This window comes from Desmodus rotundus, chromosome X (genome assembly GCF_022682495.2).
Source record: "Desmodus rotundus isolate HL8 chromosome X, HLdesRot8A.1, whole genome shotgun sequence".
Lineage (NCBI taxonomy): Eukaryota > Metazoa > Chordata > Mammalia > Chiroptera > Phyllostomidae > Desmodus > Desmodus rotundus.
The window spans coordinates 81454095-81475358 of NC_071400.1; the positions used below are offsets into that span (position 1 = coordinate 81454095).

Below are 21264 nucleotides of genomic sequence, written 5' to 3' on the forward strand. Positions count from 1 at the left end.
CTTTTAGAAGACAATGTGAACATAGACATAAAGGGACATTGACTGATTGAACACAGATCTTTTTGCTCCATGAATTCTTTCCGAGTCTTTGTGCCTATGATTAGCAGGAGAGCCAGTGACCCTGGTGAGGCCATCATCAGGCTCTGTCTACAGAGTTGGGGAGCTGTGATTACGGCAGCCAGCCTCCCCTGCGTCACTGACGACGGTCCTCAGTGTCACCATGAAATGGGTTTTTTGAACTTTATTTATTTTTATTTTTTCATGCTCCTTATTTCTTTCCTTTTTCTTTTTTTAGATTTTATTTATTCATTGCCAGAGAGAGGAGAAGGGAGGGTGAAAGAGAGGGAGAGAAACATCAGTGTGTGGTTGCCTCTTGTATACCCCCTACTGGGGACCTGGCCCACAACCCAGGCATGTGCCCTGACTGGGAATTGAACTGGCAACCCTTTGGTTCACCGTCTGGCACTCAATCCACTGAGTCACACCAGCCAGGGCTCCTTTTTTATTGTTGTCCAGTTATGGTTGACCCACTCCCCACCTCTCACTTTCAGTCCTCCCCACCTTGTCTTTGTCCATGAGTTCTTTATATGTTTCCTGATCTGACCCCTCCTTTTCCCACTACCTCCCTCCCCCCTCCCCTCTGGTCACTGTCAGTTTGTTCTTTATTTCCATGTCTCTACTTCTATTTTGCTTGTTTGTTTGTTTTGTTGATTAGGTTCCAGTTAAAGGTGAGATCATATGGTATTTGTCTTTCACCACCTGTCTTCTCTCACTCAGCATAATGCTCTCCAGTTCCATCCATGCTGTCACAAAGACAACCACCAGCCACATTATAGTCTTTGAAAATTTAAACCAATCGTCTAACCTGAAATAAAGAAAAAAAAATCACCTACAATTCTGATATTTTAGTGTTCATAATTGCTAATATTTATCTCTAATCTCTTCCATTTCTTATCTACATATTTTAATTGTCTTCATGATATAGATAAAATTTGGATTTCTGATTTTGAAGGATTATTGCCAAAATATATATGTTGCTGCGTAACTTTTAATAGTTATCATTTTTAATTCTTTGTCATATTTTATGAGTCCCATCTTTAACCATTTCTTATTCATTGGCCATTTAGATAACCTCCTCTCTGAGTTAGAAAAAATAATGGAGAAAAAATGGAAACAATAACAAACTCTTCACAAAATAGAAATCAAATCTGAGATGGCATCTGAGAAAAGTCCATCCTGAAAGCACGGAAAGGATGCCCTGGCCGGGTAGCTCAGTTGGTTGGAGCATCGTCCCTATACGCTAAGGTTGCAGGTTCTGTCCCCACTCAGGGCACATATAAGAATCAACCAAAGAATTGACGAATAAGTGAAATAGCAAATAGATGTGTTTCTCTCTCTCTCTCTCTCTCTCTCTCTCTCAAAAATATATATAAATTTTAAAGAATTATTTTTAAAAAAGAAGAAAGTGTGGGAAAAATGCAAGGAAATCACAACTGGAGAGTTTAGATTTGGTCAAAGAACAGACTCTCGATGGCCTATTGTGTCAATGATTGAGGAGTAGATCATTAAAAGGGGCCCATAATATATGTTTACTTTCTTTTCTGATATAGCCCTTAGGTTTTTTTTGGAAACAAAAGCATAAAGTAAGTAGTTGATTTTGTCAACCGTGTGGCTTCACTTGGTCTTATCTGTGACCCTGGTAAACCAGTAACGCTCTTTTGAGACGGAAAGGCACCAATGAGGGAAAATCACACAGTATTTCTGTCCTAATCAAAATCCCTGCCAGTAGCTCTGACAGAACCCTATGAGACATGATGCCACTTAACCTTCATAAGGGGCATGGTGACGGGCCACCGGCACCTAAAACCCCCAGCAGTTGGCATCACTGGGCTGTACCTTGGTTGACTCCACAACCTCTTCCCCAGACTATAAAGATTGCTCCACACTTGGCAATGAACTCTTGGAAAAATTATTTCTTGGTGATTTTAAACATCTTTTTCCAGTGTCAAGAGAGATTTAGCAAGGCGCAGAGTTTTCATTTCTTTTTTTCTCTTTTAGCTTTGGAAAGAAAAATTCCTTTTTGTCTGCTTTGTGATTGCTTTTGTGTCAAATTCAGCATAAAAGCTTTTCAAACGTGACAGCATTAGTTCTTGTGTGCTTGCCGAGCTAAGAGTCCATGAATTCGATGGAGAGGTGGAATCTTCTCGGAGCCTAGCTGATTTGGCTATATAATATGTGAAGCTATCTGAGGCAAGAACTCCAATAATTCATCCCATTATTAAATAAACACACCCAAGGCTACAAAAGAGCTGTGTTTTGAAGACATTCTTTAGGGAATTCGAAACCTAGATACACTGTAATCACATAACTAATTAAAGAAGTTGAACTTGTTATATATAATAAATATGGTAGCTATATGAGGATCTCAAATTATTTTACCAGGAAGGGACTAATCAGAGAAAGTTCTTTTTCAAGTATGGAAGTAGAGCCTTATAGTTTGAATTATTTGTGGGGGGAGAGGGAGTGAGTGGTATTAGATAATACCCTTATCCGTCATAAGGATATGTACGGTTACGGAGGCTGAATTCCTCTTACACATCTTTTGTTTACTTTCAGACTGCGCAAAATTCAATCAGCAAATTGACCCACACTGGCATTTCAGGTTTTGCATTTCTGATACAATAATAAGCGCAGTATCAGAAATCTTCTTGCTGGGACCTGCCATTTCTTCATGCATTTTCTTTATTCCCCTTTGTTTCCCCCTAAAGCTTCCACGTGATTAAGGAGAAAGAATCAATAACCTAATAGCACTTTTCCTCCCCAAGTAGGTATAAAGCTATTCAACTTCTCAAAGCATACAGAGCACTTCCTACATCACCGATAGAGCACAGGAAGTAATGAGTAGTCTCCCCGGCTCCTGCTACACTGTATAAATATGTAATAGAGAGTCTCCGAGACTTAAACAGTGTTATGCTTGAATCGCACCATATTGCGCCTTTTCCCGGTGTAACTCGTTCCATGCTTGAAAATAGAATGTGGCCGCTCCGTAAACGTGCTCCTTCACAAAGGCAACGAATTGTGAATATTGTCAGAATTGCCCTTTCTGCACTCTGAAAAGTAACCACGGTTGGCAACAATATGTAACCTGCAGCACTTCCAGAAGAACAGCGGGGTTCGAGGCTCTTTCACGTGACCTATTCCCATCACTGTGCCCCAGCTACAGAGTATGCTGGAGAGTCAGCAGCCTTGCAGCCACCAGAGAGGGAAGACCAGGACTGGAGTTCCTCAAAAACACCCATTTTACCCAGAATATTATCATGCTGTGATCCGGCTGCCCCTCTGTAGGAGAAACCTATACACAAAGCTTTGTCATTCGACCTGACTCTGAACTGTCTCCAGGGGAGAACGCCTATCCCCAGAGTGTTTATGCAAAACCAGCAGCAGCAGCAGTTGAAACAGAGGCTGTCTGAGGCTGTGTTACCAGTGGAGATAATCAGGGTCTGGAGAAAAGCTTAAAAGGAAGACCTGGGGAATGAGATGTCTTCAGGGGAATTTGAAAAGCTCTGACAGATTCCTGGGAGATCTGGAAGGCTAGCGTGCATGCCTTACCAAGTGGAGAATATCAATAAAGAGATATAAATTATAAACAAGGACCAAAGAGAGATTCTGGAGTTTAAAAGCATGTAACAAATGGAATTTTCACTGGACGGGCTCAACATCAGACTTAAGGTAGCAGAAGAATCGGCAAACTTGAGGACAGATCATAATTCCACTCTGAGGAAAAGAAAAAGAAGCATTAAGAAAAATGAATGAGGTAAAAGTTAACAGAACTGAGGGGAGAAATAAAATTTCAGCAGAATGGGGACTTCAATACCCTACCTTTCATAAAGATAGAGCAACAAGGCAGAAGATCAACAAGGAAATAGGAGACTTGGAAACCCACTATGAACTAACAGCGCCATATAGAGCACTCCACCCAATAACAGAATACACGTTCTTCTCCATCACACCTGAAAAATTCTCCTGGCTAGACCATATGCTAGGCCATAACACAAATCTCAGTATATATAGAAGGATCAAAATCATACAATGTGGTTTCTCTGACCATAATTGAATGAAAGTAAAACTCAATAACAAAAGTAAATATGGGAAATTTACAAACATAAGAAAATAATACAACACACTATTAAATAACCAATAGTTCAAAGAAGAAATCACAGAGGAAATGCAAAAACACTGTAAGATGAATGGAAATAAATATACAATGTCAGGAAACTTATGGGATGCAACTAATGCCATGCTGGGAGTGAAATTTATATCTTTAAATACCTATATTAAAAAAGAAGATCTCAGCTGACTAACCCAACCTTCCAACTTAAGAAACTAGGGGAAAAAAGAGAACATGAAATCTAAAAGAAGCAGAAGGAAGTAAAAAAGGTTACATCACATCAGTGAAATAGAGAAAAGAAAAACAGAAAAAATCAATAAAACCAGAAGTTGGTTATTTGAAAAGATCAACAATTTACAATTCTGCTAGACTGACTAAGGAAAAAAGAAACAGAAGGCTCAGATTACAAATCCTAGAAATAAAAGAGGATACATAAGTGCTCACCTAAGAAATAAAACAATTATAGGAGGATATTATAGATGGAAGAAGCAGGAAGTCTGCATAGACCTTAACGAGTAAAGAAATTGAATCAGTAATTTATACTTTTCCCAAGGAGAGACCGAGGCCTAGATGGTTTCATTGATGAATTCTACGAAACACATAAAGAACTAATACCAGTCTTTCACAAACTCTTCCAAAAATTAGAACAGGAAATATTTCACAATCAGAGATATCACAGGAAAACAAAAACCACAAACCAATATGCCTTGTGAATGCAGACTCAGAAAATCTCAAGAAAATGCTATCAAACCCAGTACAGCAACATAGGAAAAGGCTTTTATACCATAATCAAGTCAGGATTATTTCAGAAATACAAGGTTGCTTTAACATACACAATTTAATCAAGGTAATGTACCATATCCATAGAATAAAGGACAAAAACCATATGGTCATCTCCGTAGTTCCAGAAAAAGCATTTGACACAGTCCCAAACCATTTTATGATAAAAGACACTCCACAGATTAGGAATAAAATGTGTTTTAGGTTGCGTGGTGTCCCCTGAGATTAGAAGAAGCGTTGAAGGCCCAAACCCTGGTGCCTGTGAATGTGCCCATATTTGGAAGTGAGGTCTTTGCAGATGTCAGGTTAAGATGAAGTCATACAGGAGTCTGGTGGGCCCATAATCCAGTGTGACTGGTGTCCTTATATGAAGGAGAAAAGAGGCCTACACAGACAGAAGGATGTCAGGGAAAGACACCGACCACATGGAAAACATCACGTGACAAGAGAAGCAAACATTAGAGGGATGCAGCTTCAAGTCAAGGAGCCCCACAGATTGACAGCCACCACCGGAAGCTAGAAAGAAGGCATTTCAGGGGGAGCACAACCTGCTGACACCTTGATTTGGGATCTAACCTGCAGAACCTTGAGACAATAAATTCTGTTGTTTCAACCCACCCAGTCTGTTGTGTTGTTTCACGACGGTCCTAGGGACATAAAGCAGGAGATGCCTTCAACCTGCGAACGTGCATTGGAGAAAAACCTGCAACTGATGGCAGGGCAAAGCCAGAATGCTTTCCCCTCCCATCAGGAACGAGGTAAGGATGCCTGCTCTCGCTGCTTATATTTACCACTTTACTGGAAGTTCGGGCCTGGCAAGTGGGCAAGAAGATAAATAGAAGGAGCTTTACTTCTTCCTTCCCGGAAGAAGCAAAACTGTATCTGTTGGTGGATGACATGATCTCATCTATAGAAAAGCCCAAGGAACACATTAAATAGTATTAGCAGTAATAAATTAATTCAGCAAATTTGCAGGATGCAAGATCAAAATACAGAAATCACTTGTTCTTCTATACCCTAGTAAAGAATAATCCGAAAAATGAAATTTAGAAAACTACTTCATTTATAGTGACATAAAAACATGAACTACTTAGGAATGAGACAAATGCAGGACTTGGACACTGCCGACTAAAGCTCTGGTGAAAGAAATCAGGGAAGAGCTAAATAAATGGGAAAATGTCCCATGCTCCCGGATCAAAAGATTTCATATAGTTACAATAGCGGTATCCCCAAATCAATCTATAGATTATGCACAATTCTTACTAAAGTCCTTGCTGGCTTTTCGGCAGAAATTGACAAGTGGATCATAAAGTCCATAATAAAATGCAAGGGACAAAGAATAGCCAAAACAACCTGGAGAAAAGATCGTCGTTGGAGGACCCACAATTCGCAATTGTAAAACTCACTGCCGAGCTACCGCCTCAGGACCGTGTGGTGCTGACGTGCAGACAGACATACAGAAAAATAAAATGGGAAGTCCTTGCACTTAGGGTAAATTGATTTTTGAAAAGAGCGCCAAGGCAATTCGATAGGAAAGGAACAGTCCACAAAACCTCAGGCTTTGATAACTGAGTATCCACATACAAAATAATGAAGTGTGGCCCCACCCCACACCATACACAGAAGTTAACTCAAAAATGAATCAAAGAGCTAAATATAAGAATGTAACTTAAAATCTTGTAAGATTACACAGGAGTACAATGAGCTGGGCAGTGTTTTCTAGATATGACACCAAAAGAAAGACGTGCATAAACTGGACTTCATCGAAATTCAAAACAATCGTGCTGCAAATAATATCATAATGAAAGTAAACAGACAACCCAGAGAATGGGGGAAATATTTGCGTAGAATATATCTGACAAGGGGCTTGTATCCAGAGTACATGAAGAGCTCTTACAGTTGAACAACAAAAAAGATAAATGACCCAATTACAAATCAGCCAAGGATTTTAATAGACACTTCTGCAAAGAAGATGTACCAATGGCCTATGAGCATATGAAAAGATGGTCAACATCATTAGTCATCAGGAAAACAACAAATGCAAACCACAGTGAGGTACCAGTTTATGCTCACGCTAGGATGCTTAAAATTTTTAAAAAGACAATGATGAATGTTGACAAGGATGTGGAATAATTGGAACCCTCATGCATTGCTGGCGCACATATAAAATGATGCAACCACTTTGGAATAAAGTTTGGCCGTTCCTGCAGATATTGAACATGGAATTACTATATAAAGTAAAAGTGCTTCACTCAAGAGAAATGGAAACATATGTCTATGCGAGACCTTTATACAGATGTTTATAGCAGCATTATTTATAATAGTCAAAAAGTAGGATAACCCAAATACCTTCAACTAATGAATGGGTAAAAAATGTGCTATATCCAACAATGGGATATTATTTGACAATGAAAATAAATAAAGTACTGCTATAACATGGGTGAATCACCAAAGCATTATGCTACATGAAAGAAGTCAGTCACCAGAGACCACATATTTTACAAATCCATTTACATAAATATCCTGTGAAGGCTGGGGAGAGAGAATGGACAATGGAAAGTGACTGATAATGGGTATGGGGTTTCTCTCGGGATGAAGAAAATGTTTCAAAATTCGATTGTGTTGAAAGCTTCAGAACTTCGGGAACATACTAAAAGCAACTAAATTATATACTCTAAATCACAGATGGCAAACACAAGGCCTGCGGGCCAGACCCAGCCCTCCACCTTATTTTATCCAACCTGGAACCTTGCTTCTACCCGGCGGCAACACCGAGCCCTCGCTTAACCGTTAAGGAGTAGTTACATGTACACAGTCCTAAAGTTATAGTCGGCCCTTTGAAGGCAACCGAGGCTGATGTGGCCCCAGGTGAAAATGAGTTTGACACCCCTGCTCTAAATAGGTGAATTTTATGGTATGCAAATTATATTTTAATAAAGTTTCATTGAAAAGGTATGTGTACATGTCATTAAGACTACAGATTTGTTTCTTGTTTCTTCAAATTTATACAATGCTTTAGAAACATAGTTTCTTAACATTGATTAGCAACAGGACCTATTTTTTTTAGGTGACATTGTACTAGCTTATTCTATCCTTGGCCCTGATTCCAAAATGTCTGGAGATTGTAGAATCAGCCTACTCTATGAGACAGGGTCACACCTGAGTAGGGATGCCCATCAGGATAGGCTAACTTACGCCACAGTAATATGCAATCCCCAGAGCTAGAGGCCTAACACAAAATTTGTATTTTGTTCATGTCACATGCCCCTGGTAGATTCACAAAGGATCTCCACTTAACTTAGTCACTCAGGGACCATGGCCGATGACAGCTGCATCTTAATCATAATTTCATGATCAAAGAGGCAGGGAACATAGTGGATAATGCCATTAGTTCTTAAGCCTTCTGCCTGGAAGTGGCAAGTAGCCAAAATCAGTTACATTGCCTTCCCTGATTCAATGGGGCAGAGATGTATAATCCTCTGGCATGAAAAGAGACTGAATGTTTGCGAATAATAATGAAATCTACCAGAGTAGATTTAGTGGGGTCTCAAGAATACTCCAGGAAATGGCACTTTCTGGGGTTCTGTCCTCTGGCATTCTCTCTGGAGTCATTTCCACGCCCTCTCAACCAGACCGCTCTTAGATGCCAGGGGTAGCGGGGTGATTTGTTAATTACAGCGCTGCTTACGCCTTTTAATAAACTCCACAAATTAATGTGAGAGGCCAGAAAAAGAGAGCGCTTTCCAAAATGTCATAATGAAATTAAGGTAATGAAGCACTCGGAGGGCCCTCCTCCCTGCATTCTGTTACAAAACTTATTCCAAAGAAGCTGGAAGAGAAATGGGGCCTGAAAGTAAAGAGGGGGGGAAATAAATTGTATGCCATTAGTTTAATTATACAAATTCATTACATGAAGCCATGTAAGACAGAAAATAATGGAACTCTAATGGGTTGGCCAATAGCACATTTACTAGCCTGCTCTCGGCTTGTAGTCATTGTTGAAAGGACAAAAAAGTAACAACTTGAGTATGTAGTCCTCAATGCTCTTGAAAAGATCAAGCATTTCCAGGAAACTGGCAAATGAGTGCCGGTTCCTTAAATAGTGTCCCCCGTGTAGTGTTACCTCCTGAAACGCAGTTGTTTGGTAATGTCAGAGTTTAACAGATGACTCTTGAAGTTAATGGTGAGAGGATTTACTTTTAAATTGCTTCCTTACAGATATTTTAACGTTTCTCTTATAAATCCATAAAGAGGTTTTATAGGTCACTTGAATTCACACGAGCAAGAAAGAAATTCTGTTTCTTTTTGCCAATAAAGATTTATAGAACATTAATTCATACTTACAAGTAAATTGTTTAGTGATTTTTTTTAATAAACTGAATATGTGTTTTTTCTGCTGTCTTTGTGTGGCAATATCTTACTTTATTTTACACAATAATTTTCCAATCTTGCTGTATTCATCAAGGAGATTATTTTAGACTCTTGAAAGTTCAATTATAATCAACCCAGTCCTGTTCCTTAAATTCTTTTATACAGAAGCATATCTTCTTTAACTAGATTGAACCCTGAATATTGGAGTCAGGAACCCTGCGTTTCTGCGACGCCTCTTTCAGTGACTAGCCATGTCACCTTCGGCAAGTCACTTAACCTTTCGGAGTTTCTGTGTTCTCGTGTGGGTAATTACGGGCCTGGGCAAAAGGAAAGGAGAGGGAAGAAAGGAGATAACACGCAGCGAAAGCGATTCTGTAGGCAAGTCTCATATATTCGCTGGCTGTGTAATCCAAGAAGAGAAGTTGGAACTTTGTCTTGTAGGTAATAGAGTGCCATTGAAAGGTTTTACACAGGAGCAGTGTGGTTTCAAAAAGATCTCTTTAGCAGCTGTCTGCGGATGGAGGAGCTGCTGCGAGATTGCAGGGAGGGAGCCAATAAAAAGTTTATTGCAGAGTCCAAGCAAGAGATGACGAGGGCTTAATTAGAGGCAGTGGGAATGGAGGCAGAAGATGTAAATATAAGGGAAAATACTTATGCTCCCTACCTCCTCCTCCAGTTGAGGATGAACTTAAACTGCAGAAGGAGAAGAATGACCTTGAGACGGAACCTTAGGGAACACCCACATGTAAGGAATGGGCAGAAAAAGAAAAAACTTGAACCATAAGAGACCATAGAGGAGACCCAAAGGGAAGGGGCCGAGCTCCAAAAAGAACAGACTAGCCCGTCCGTAGCACCAGATGCTGCAAATGCATGGTCCAGCAGAAGTAATGCCTCCCTGAGTGTGGTTGGTAGGGTAATAATATGGGTGTAATAATTTGTAGTTTTAATTTGAACATTTTACCTAAAATGTCCTATGGTGTGCATCAGTGTGATATCCTTATGTTACAGAATGACATGCTTATGATTTTGTAATAAAGGATTATGTAATAAAAAAAAAAGTGGGGGGTGTTATTTATGCCGGACCCTGCAACTCAAGTACATGAGAACCTAAAACATTCCATAGACATCAGTGCCTGAACCAGTTAACTATTTTCACAAAAAAAGCTGCATAACAATCAACTTCAAAATGAGTTTGCAGCTTCACCCCGGGTGGCACTGCTTCAGGCTGCAGGTCGATTGGGGTGGCTCTTGTCCACGAGTCACTCACCCTTCTGCAGGGATAAGCAGGCTAGCCCAGGGCACATTTGTCTCCTGGTGATGGCAGAAGGGTCAGCTCCACTGCAGGAGCCCATTTCACACCTCTGCTTGTGTCTCTTCTATGAACGCCCCATTAGGATTAGGCAAAGCAAGTCATAGGGCCAAGCTCATTGTCAAGGGCAGGGAAGCGGATAGGGGAGGGTAAAGAACTGAGGCTAATAATCTTGATTTGCCATGGTGGCTTCTATCAGAACAGTTTGGCAGGACGGCGATGGCAGAACCTGATTTTGATGAATTACACAGTTCTGGGAATGTAACCAAGTGGAGGTAATGAGTGAAGAGTTGGTTGCCTTCTAAGGAACTGAACTGTGAAGGGAAAGGAAGTGATTGAGAGCAGACTTTGTTGTTGTTTAACGATGGGGGAGAGACTCGTGTTTAAAGGCTGTGGAGGAAGACAGAGAGAGAGGGAGTCCGTGGGTGGGAGGCTCCAGAACAGATGAGTGTCCAGATGCCAGAGCCCCGTCCCACAGTACAAGAGTCACCTCTTCCTCTGAGACTGGGGAGAAGGATGCAAGGTGTAAAGTGTGATATTTTGCAGAATGGATGCTTCATAAAACATTGATATTTTATGAAACTGAGGCACAGAGAGGATAATTAACTTTCCCTTTTGTCCCATAACTAGCATGTTGAATTTCTCCCGCGTAATTGTAGGTAGGGTCATTTGCTCTGAGAATTCTTTCAGTTTATATCATCAGCATCCAGTCGAGAAGCCATACTAGATATTTCAAACAGAGGGAATTTGACACAGAGGACGGTTCCATGGCTGATGCTGGAGGGGAGAAGCCCAGTAGGAGATAGAGAGGTAACCTGGAATTTAGCCACATCAGGAAGCTGTTACACTTCAAGGGCTGGAGGGCTGACAGGTGTTCCCAAAGCCCAGGACCCGGAGCCCTCTGGTGCTAATGTGACCGCTCTGGGGGCTGCAGAGCAGATACTGACACCACAAAGGGAGGGTCTGTCCAGTGAGAAATGGAGACACCAAAGAGATCCTGCCCACGTAGAAAGAGGGGGAGATACACCGTAGTATCACCTTTCCTTCTGTTCCTCCATCTCCTGCCAGGGCCTCTCACTGGCCGATTCCACCTGCAGGCCAGCTAGCAAAAAATTTTGGGAAACTCTGATCCCTGAGAGTAGGAGATGGGCCGGAAATGGATCTAAGAGCAAATAGGCTTTTAGCTGCTAGATCACAGAGCTACATTTTTTAAATGAATCTCTTAGTTCGTGTATGCAAAGTGAGAGAAACTACTATGTAGACCTTTCTGTCCATAAATACATTAGGAACCTATTTTATAATTTTCCAAGCAATTTGATTTATTTTTTTTAAGATTCTATTTATTTATTTTTAGAGAGAGGGGAAAGGAGGGGGAAAGAGAGGGAGAGAAACATCAATGTGTGGTTGCCTCTCACACGCCCCCGACTGGGGACCTGGCCTGCAACCTAGGCATGTGCCCTGACTGGGAATCGAACCAGTGACCTCTTGATTCGCAGCCTGCACTCAATCCACTGAGCTACACCAGCCAGGGCTCAAGCAATTTCATTTAGATTTCAATTTTGACCTCATGACAAATCTGAGGCATGAGCAGAATAAGGAACCCCATTCTATTTACAGACAACAAAACTACAACTTAAAAGGTTAATGACTTTTTTAAATTGGCCAAGCAAGACTTCCTAGAAAGATGTCTTTTTATTAATCTGCATTGCCTTTCACGAAGCGCCTTTGAGTCACAGTCATTCAAAAATGTAAAAATCTAGTTCACCTGGAGCAAAAGTTAATTTCACTTGTATTTGAATATCCCAAGACATATTTTATAAGAAGACTTAATGCTCAGCCTTCAATTTTTAATTATATAGGTCTATGTACTCACATGTGTCTTCTGAATTAAAGGGAGCCTTTTATTTTTTTAAATAAATCATTTTTAAAGATTTTACTTATTTGTTTTTAGAGAGAAGGGAAGGGAGGAAAAAAGAGAGAAACATTGATGTGCAAAAGAAACATCTATCAGTTGCCTCTTGCACGCCCCCTACCAAGGACCGGACCCTGCAACCCAGGCATGTGCCCTGACCGGGACTCGAACCAGCAACCTTTCACTTTGCAGATGATGCACAACCTATTGAGCCACACCGGTCAGGGCAAGGAGCGTTTTAGAGCTTCCGCATTACAGACAGTGTCAATAAAAGTATAAGTCCTTCGCTCTGCGTTCAGTAGAGGTTCACCCTGTGGTAAATATATGTGCTTCGTTAAAAATAGTAGCAGCAGTAGTAGTAGTACTCGAGTAGTAGTAGTAATTATAGTTGTAATGATGATGATTATAGCTAATATTTATTTCATGCTTCATATATGCCAGGCAACATTCTAAGTGTTTTCCCTGGATTTTCTAAATTAATCCTCATAATAACCCTTCAAGGTAAATACTGTTAATTCACCTTTTGTAACAAAGGAGGAAACTGAGGCACAGAGAGGATAATGGATTTCCATTTCTCACATAACTAGTAAGCCATCAAGCCAGGATTCAAATCCAGCAGACTCATTCTGTCGCCTGGATTCTTAACTACTCTTTCTCTTCCGCCATTGTTTTCTCCCATGCAAGGTCCATATCCCTAAAAAGAATCCTTATAAACAAACAAAAAAAAAAAGAGAAGACAAACATTAAAACTGAAAATTTGTAATACTCAACATTCTTGAAATTGTTAATTCGCGTCGTGCCATAATGCACTATCATTTTATGCCTAACATACCAAGCACAGTCTGCGGCAGCAGCATCTTGGGTTTGAATATAAAATACTTCTTTCCTGATTGGGGCCACGGTCTTTTGGGGATTTAGCATTTTATATCCTTCATGGAACACACACACACACACACACACACACGCAAAATCATCTATTTTTTTAGAGGCTACTGCTCACAGTATTTTAAATTTCTTCACACACCGGGATCATCACACAAACAGTTCCCTGTAGTGTGTATTCCTTTGTAAATGGAATTCAGAAATAAAGAGTGTGTGGGTGAATTCTATTGTATTTTTGAATTTACACTCCTTCTGTGGTCTGGAGTTATCCCAGTAGTAAATTTCACAGTAGTAAGCAAAGCTGGTCAAGGTCATTGTTCCTAGCGGGAATGGCACTTGGTTAAAGCCCAAGGTGGTCAGCGCTTTACCGCAGGAGGAAGGAAACGGGGTCTGTTCTAGTGAACGTCTTTAAGAAGGGAGAGAAAGAAAGCTGCGGTTGACAACCTTTAAGTTTAGATAAGGGCCGTGCGCTGTCAATGTGAGCCAAGGTCAGTGGGTTTTTTTCTTTTTAATCCTACAGTCTCACAAAACCTAGGCGGTATTCAGTGAGGGTCAGCACTCAGGCAAGATTTTGCTAGGTCTAAAAATCTAAATCTCAGCATGAATACAAATCTGAAGAACGAGATCTTGCATGTGTTTGCCTTTCAAGCATTGAAGTACATGGAAAAGCTCTGGTTTGAAGCCAAGCCTGACTCTTTTACTACTTGTTTACTGTGAAGTCTCTAATTTAACTTTAGTGTGCTATTGCCTTTGAGACTTTGGAAAAGTCTAGCATACTTTTAAAACATGCTTTTAGGTATGTTTTATGATCTGTAGATTTAGAACTGAAGAGTATATATCCTCTTATATCCAGACTTCAAGTAGCAACCAATGAGTGAGGGGTGGCTTCCAAGATTATTTACTTTTCCTGGATAAAAATAAATGATTTTAATTATTTGTTACATTTTCAATTTATATTTTATATTCTCATCTATACATATATACTGTGATATTAGTTCATAAGAAGTATTTCATTAACAATTGCATCCTTCTTACAAAGGAATTGCCTTGGGAAGTGGTAACCCAGTCATTGGTCTAAGTTTTGTGGATCGTTATGCTACCAATTTGAGATTTAATGGGTGACAGATAATAAGCTATTCCTTTAAAATGCAAATAACACTGTAGGTTTGGCGTAAGTGACTATGAGAGGTCAAGAAGTGGTAATTTCGTACTGTTAGAAATGCAAAGTTCCACCTAGTATATGTGAAGATCTAATTGGCTTTATTAAGTCATTTATGAATCAGGTGGCATCTCATCTCGCATCTCAGAGGACGCTTGCAGTTGTACAGGATGGAAGGTTTTTATTGGAAGCAGGGCGGGGCAGTGAAGCTATTAACAAAAGAAAAGAAAGGATTATTTTTTGAACAGGGCATCTTCTTTTGGGGGAAAAGGCAGCAGGCAAGCATTTTTATCATGCAGATGGCCTCTTCTTTTTATAGGGGGAGGGGAATGGAGAGGGCCCACAAGACAGCTTACTTCTTTGATGTTGACCAGAAAATTACAGACGGTTGGTTAAGATTATATTTCTGGGAGAGGAAGAAAGAGCAATCAGGTTAGGTATTAAATCTAGGTTCTCTATCATGGGCTTTAGCACAAGTGATGCCATCTTAGGTGTGTGGTTTTCTCTTTAACGCTACCCTAGGAAACTTCTAGAAAGGGAAAGCCCGTGGGGTATATTGTTCACCTCAGAAAGGCTTTTGCATAGTGTGAGGATTTGAAAAGTAGAAAATAGGAGCTGTAGAGCTTGATAAAAGGAGTATATAAGGAAAGGCAAGCATTGCAAAAGGATAAGTTTAATTGTGTTGTAATCCAGCCTTTAAAAACTGTCTCCTTTTGCTTTCATAGCAAAAGTTAGTGATATTGGCTTTAGCTACTCAGTATTAGTTTGGTTATGTGGGTCTATTTACTATATGCAATAAATACAATTATTTTGCTTGATTCTAGAACAGGATGTTCTAGTTAACTGAGAAATGCCAGATTACATACAGATTATATACATTTTCAAGGAAGAAGAGTCTACCCACAGATCGTAAAACTATGCTAAAAGCACTAGTATATGATTTGTATTACTATGTAAATATCAGAGTAACGTAAAAGAACAGTTATTAAAACAGAAATGATTACTCTTTTTAGAAACATCAATTATTTTCAATCTCCTCTGTCGCCCTTCTGGCTCATGACTATGTATTGTTACAGATTTGAGAAATACAGTGTACATGGAAATTATATTCTATATGGTATTTATGATTCCTGGCACATTTACCACATAGGAGTCCAGTGGGTTGATGTGTCACATTATTTTTTTAGAGATTTTATTTATTTATTTTTAGAGAGGGGAAGGGAGGGAGAAAGCGAGGGACACAAATTCAATGTGTGGTTGCCTCTTGAGCGCCCCCTACTGGGGACCTGGCCTGCAACCCAGGCATGTGCCCTGACTGGGAATCGAACCAACAACCTTTCAGTTTGCAGGTCGCTGCTCAATCCACTGAGCCACACCAGCCAAGGCATCATGTTATTTTAATGTCCTGTCATTAAACATTGAAATTATTTATCCTTTTTTCTTAGTTAATAACAAAGATGTATTTATTTATCTTCCTTTCATATTTGATTAGGGCAAATTACCAAAAGTGAGATTACTGGGTAAGCGGGAATGAAGATTAGTATATCACTTGATATGTATTGCCGAATTTCCCCAATATATACCCTTCCCAGCAGTAGCGCACGAGTGTGCTTGATTTACCAGTCTTTCTAGCTTTGGATTTTATTTTTTTTATTAATTTCATGGGTGAAGTTGACCCATCTTGATTTAGCATTCTAGTATTTTTATTTTTTTTAAAGTTCATTTTTGTTTAGAGTTTACAGTGAGAAGGAGTTTATTAGTAAAGGAGTGGGGCAGAGGCAAGGCGACTCCATAGGCAGAGCAGCCCCTTCTTGGTGGGATTTATTTCTTTTAATGAGGTTCATTTAATCGAGCAGTAGGGCATTCGATAAGGGGGAGGAATATGCAGGATTTTTCCAGGAGACTTCTGGGAAGCGGTCAGGCAGCCGTGTTGTCTCCTTAGGAGGGCTTCCCGTTTCCGATCACGGTGTTGTTCAGTATGACAGTGAGCCAGCAGTGAGGCTAGGGGTTACTGCAAGGTGAAATCGGTCACCATGTTGGATCGAGCCAGTCTTTTGCTGGTTCCAAGCCATAAATCCATCAGGGGTTGCTCTTTTTCTTTTTTTATAAATGTTTTATTCTCTCTCTGGTTTGAATTGCTTGTTCCTATTTGTTTATTTATTTAGCAATGCCTTAACCCAGCATGTTGGATTTGATATAACTGTCTTAGCAATTTAATAATATCTTAACACTTAGAAGCATTCTCCATGAATGGACAGCAATGCTTAATAGAAATTTGGGTTTACTATGCTCCCGGATAAACTTTTCACTGGTTTATTTTTTTTCTTTGATGTATGATATTTCAAGGGCTGAAATACACAGTTTGATACTACTCAATCGCCAAAGACAAAGAAGAAAACAGATCATTTGGTTTAGCAAGATTTATATATTTGTAATTTTATCGTAATTTTCAAGTAGGTTATTTTTTAAAAATATTACGCATAAACTGATCCTTCAAAAAAGTTTGTGACTAGAATAACAGTACTGTTCCTTTGATGTTCAGTGTTTTCTGTGTGCAGCTTTCGATGAATGCCAGCAGATGGCACTAATTACATAAACAATTCAACAAGTTAATGAAGGGGGAAAGAAATACAGGAGGTATTTTCCTGTATTTCTTTCTGTTCATAGTTGGTATATGTCACGTACTCAACAATTATATGGGGGCTTATTTTCATAGTTTTTCCTCTCCCTTGATAAAAGCAACTAAGCTCAGTTTATTTCCAGTTACTTGCTACTAAATTGAAATACCTGATAACGGTTCCTACTCAACATGCCGCATTTGAAACATTTTGTCAAAAAGTGGATTAGCTTATATTCTCATGATTGACTAAATCATGTGGCAGGTTAAAAGCAATCGTGTAGACATGTCTTGACCTAAGGATTCAGAAGTTACTTATGAGTCATTATTAGATTTAATTTTTTTTTAAGAGACCAATCTTAGACTGGCTCAGTCCCCTTGGCATTTCTGTTTGTTTTTTAAAAGATTTTATTTATTCATTTCTAAAGAGAGGAGAAGGGAGGGAGAAAGAGAGGGAGAGAAACATCAACATGTGGTTCCCTCTCACACATCCCCGACTTAGGGACCTGGCCTGCAACCCAGGCATGTGCCCTGACTGGGAATCAAACCTGTGACCTTTTGGTTCACAGGCCAGCACTCCATCCACTGAGCCACACCAGCCAGGGCTTCAGGTTTAATCTTTATACAATTTTTTACTAGGGTTTTTTTTTTTTCATTTTTAGTTAAATTTATTAGAGTGACATTGGTTAATGGAATTATATGGGCTTCAAGCGTACAATGCTATATATACAATGGACTACTACTCAGCCTAACAAAAGGTGAAATACTGTCGTTTGTACAACATGGATGGCTCTTGAGAATATCATGCTAAGCAAAATCAGTCAGACCGAAAAAGTCAAGAAACATGTGATTTCACTCATACGTAGGATATATAACTGAAACTCAGAGACACAGACAACAGTATGGCGGTTACCAGAGGGAAGGGGGATAGGGGCAGTGAAGGGTAAAGGGGGTGAAATACATGGTAACGGAAGGAGAGTTGACTTTGGGTGATAAGTACACAAGGCATTACACAGGTGATGTATCCCCAGTTTTTTTCATTGTTTACTAATAAGCATGTGTTGTAAATTGGAAAACATCCAATAAATAATTTTGGGGGGGGACAAAAAAGAAACTCCAGTTGGACATTTCATAGAAAACTGATATCCATTCTCTCTCCCATATGCATCTGCAGCAGTTGGCCAAAGACCTCCGCCAGTGGAAGATAAACATAGATGTCGCAAATGACTCGGCACTGAAACTTCTCCGGGATTACTCTGCAGACGATACCAGAAAAGTACACATGATAACAGAGAACATCAATGCCTCTTGGGCAAGCATTCAGAAAAGGTAGGAACGACACCACTTTGCAAGCTGTTGTTGGCTGTAATGATGGCGTGGGGACACTGGGTGGCCAGTGCAGATTGGTTTTCCCAGTCTGGCTCAGCCGGGCTTGGGAGGACCCACACTGCCAAAACTAACAAAACTCACAGGTTTGCCTAGGTCCTCTTATTTTAAAGATGAGGGACCTGGTGAAATAACATGATGTTCCCACAGTCACGGAGGTAGCGGCATAACTGAGAGACGACGCAACACCAAAAGACCGATTTGTAACTAAAGGCATCACGCATGTGTCGGTCTGCTTTGAGAGTCTACCCAGAGGAACATCGCTCCGTTCCATCATGGCACACACTGCCCCACCCTTAAACCGACGAGGAAGTCCCTTTGGAGGTACAGCTGTCCGTAGTGCCGCCATTGTGCGTCACCCTACTCACCCAGTGGATAAATCTGTGGGGTGTAACATCACTCATAACTTCAGTTCTCATTACATATCTATGGAAATGAGCAGCTCTTAGAGACAGCATCTCCTCAAACTAGGTCCTGTCTATTTTTACACCCTCTTAACCCCTTGTGTTTGCCTCTCATGAACGTTTATCCTAATTGTAAATGAAAGCCTGACTTATGGAACTAACTGTTTAATGTTTGCCATTCACGTTAGTCTAAACTCCCTGAGGATACAGGCTATCTTTCTTATTTGACAGACCCTGAACCAGGTGAGATCATGGGACACGGGTAAACATTTGTGCAACGATGACTCTCTTTGCATAACGAAGGGCTAGCTTGTTCATGCTGTGCTCACTTCGGGATGATCGGGCACTCGTTTTAGTTCTGTCAGAAAACAGTGGCAGGAATCGCTCCTGTACAACGATGAGGAAGACCACAGTGCCAGGTACATGAGTCCTAGATGGTGATGTGAATTACTGAAGAAGTCAGCTAGGTGTCCTCTCCCGAGAAGAAAAGGTTGCCATTGAGGGAAGAGAACAAAAACAGATTTTGAACTAAGAGCAGAAACTTAGGAGTAATGACCTGTTGGTATATGGAAGTGAAGAGACCGAGTAAATCTTGAAATGGGGTTTGAGGTTGAAGAGTGACAGCGACTGTGAAAATGGATGAAAGCCAGTGACTCTGGGGGAATAGAGCAACTCTAGTCCTGAATTCTGGACACTGGGTGTTCAGGTGACCACAGAAAACAAGCTTCAACCTGAGGCTGGGGAGTTATATTTGCGGCTCTATCCAAAGGACCCTGGTTGAGAGAGGGCCTCTCTTCAAAGGCAAGGTTGGGACTCTGTGTTCCCCATGTGCTGACCCCAGTATCTTTTCAATTCAATGAGGGCCTAGTAGGCGCAGGAAGACGTATTTATATGCAACCATTTGGTATCACAAAGTCAGTAGTCAGATCTCAATGGGAAATACTTGCTGTTCAAAGAGAAGCCTCTTTGGAAAAGCAAATGAAGATCAGAAATTAACTTGGTGGATTTAGGGCTTGTAAACTAAGGAGGGACTAAAAGGAAAAGCTTGCCCGTGGTACAGAAGGAGGGCTTCAGGGGAGGCCTTGCTCATGGACCCAGTCTCTCTGGCAGACTTCTGTCTCCACATCCTCACACTCCTTGAATCTCCAAGCAGCTCTCTCAGTTCTTTGATCCCTTTATTAAGGTTCTTTGCATTCCTCAGAGGATGGGCTTCCAGTGTATATTCTTTGACTTGGTCCAAAAAAAGCTACCACTTAAAGAAGAGATGTCGTGATTTCTCTAATGGGTAAAGTAGAATAGAATTACATTTTTCGTTGGCCCACACAGAATGTGCCATTTGCCAAGTTAATTTTGACTCACGCTTCCGGAGTTCTTCCCTATTCCTTTCTCTCATATACTCTGAAAATTCATCCACTTGCGTAGTTTCTGTCTGCTGATAGCTGTCCATTTTATACCACTGGCAGCTGCGAACGATCACTTGAGTTTCAGACCTGCGTATCCTGGTGATTTCTTCCCACTTTAATGTCCCTCAGGAACTTGAAACTGAATAGACACAAAGTGTACTCATCTTTGCCCTCTTTCAACCTTTATCTCCAAATGCCACCTCCATCTCTTCGTATGACCCTCGTCCGGTGAACATTGTCACAACCCATCCAGTTGCCCAAATCAGAAGCTCCTACTTGACTCTTTCTTTGTAACCCTGATAGCTAAGCGATTGCAAAGCTATTTACTGCCTCCATAGCTTTCAAATCCAGTCCCTTCCCCTCGTCCCTACTCTTCCAGTGTCCTGTCTGTCTTGAATGACATCATTCACCTAACTGGTTTCCCTCCTTCTAGTCTTCCCACTTCCCATCCATTCTCTATGCAGAATGCAGGATGATCTTCCTAAATACACTATATTCATATCTCTCACCCTCCTCCCACTTTTAAAGCCTCTGTTGGCTTATCCATTGTTATCTGAAGACAGTTCACACTGCTGTAAATGACTTCAAGGTCTTGCATAATTTGGCCTTTTTGTAAAAGTCCAGCCTAATTTTCTCCTAGCTCTCTCATCCCCTTTCCCCACTCCGACACAATTAACATAGAGCTATTTCCATTGCCTCATTGCCATGTTCTGCCCTCTCAGTGATGTATGACCAGGTCTCGGTGTAAATGCCAGTCCCTCCAAGAAGACTTCTCTGACTACCAACCCTAAAACCCATGCTCTTTGGGCCCTTTCCTATACTGCGTGTCTGCCTACACTGTGGTTAACTGTTTGCTGGTGTCATTCCCCTATG

General features: G+C 40.5%; 1 protein-coding gene across 6 annotated transcripts in view; it reads left to right on the top strand.

Moving 5' to 3' along the window:
• DMD (dystrophin) overlaps positions 1-21264 on the top strand; it is a 1965474-nt gene that overhangs the window by 1452053 nt on the left and 492157 nt on the right. For all 6 annotated transcript variants that reach the window (XM_053917632.1, XM_053917633.2, XM_053917631.1 and 3 more), the window contains one exon: positions 18373-18527. In XM_053917632.1, coding sequence (XP_053773607.1) covers positions 18373-18527 — 155 coding nt within the window. The remainder of the gene's footprint in view (positions 1-18372; positions 18528-21264) is intronic.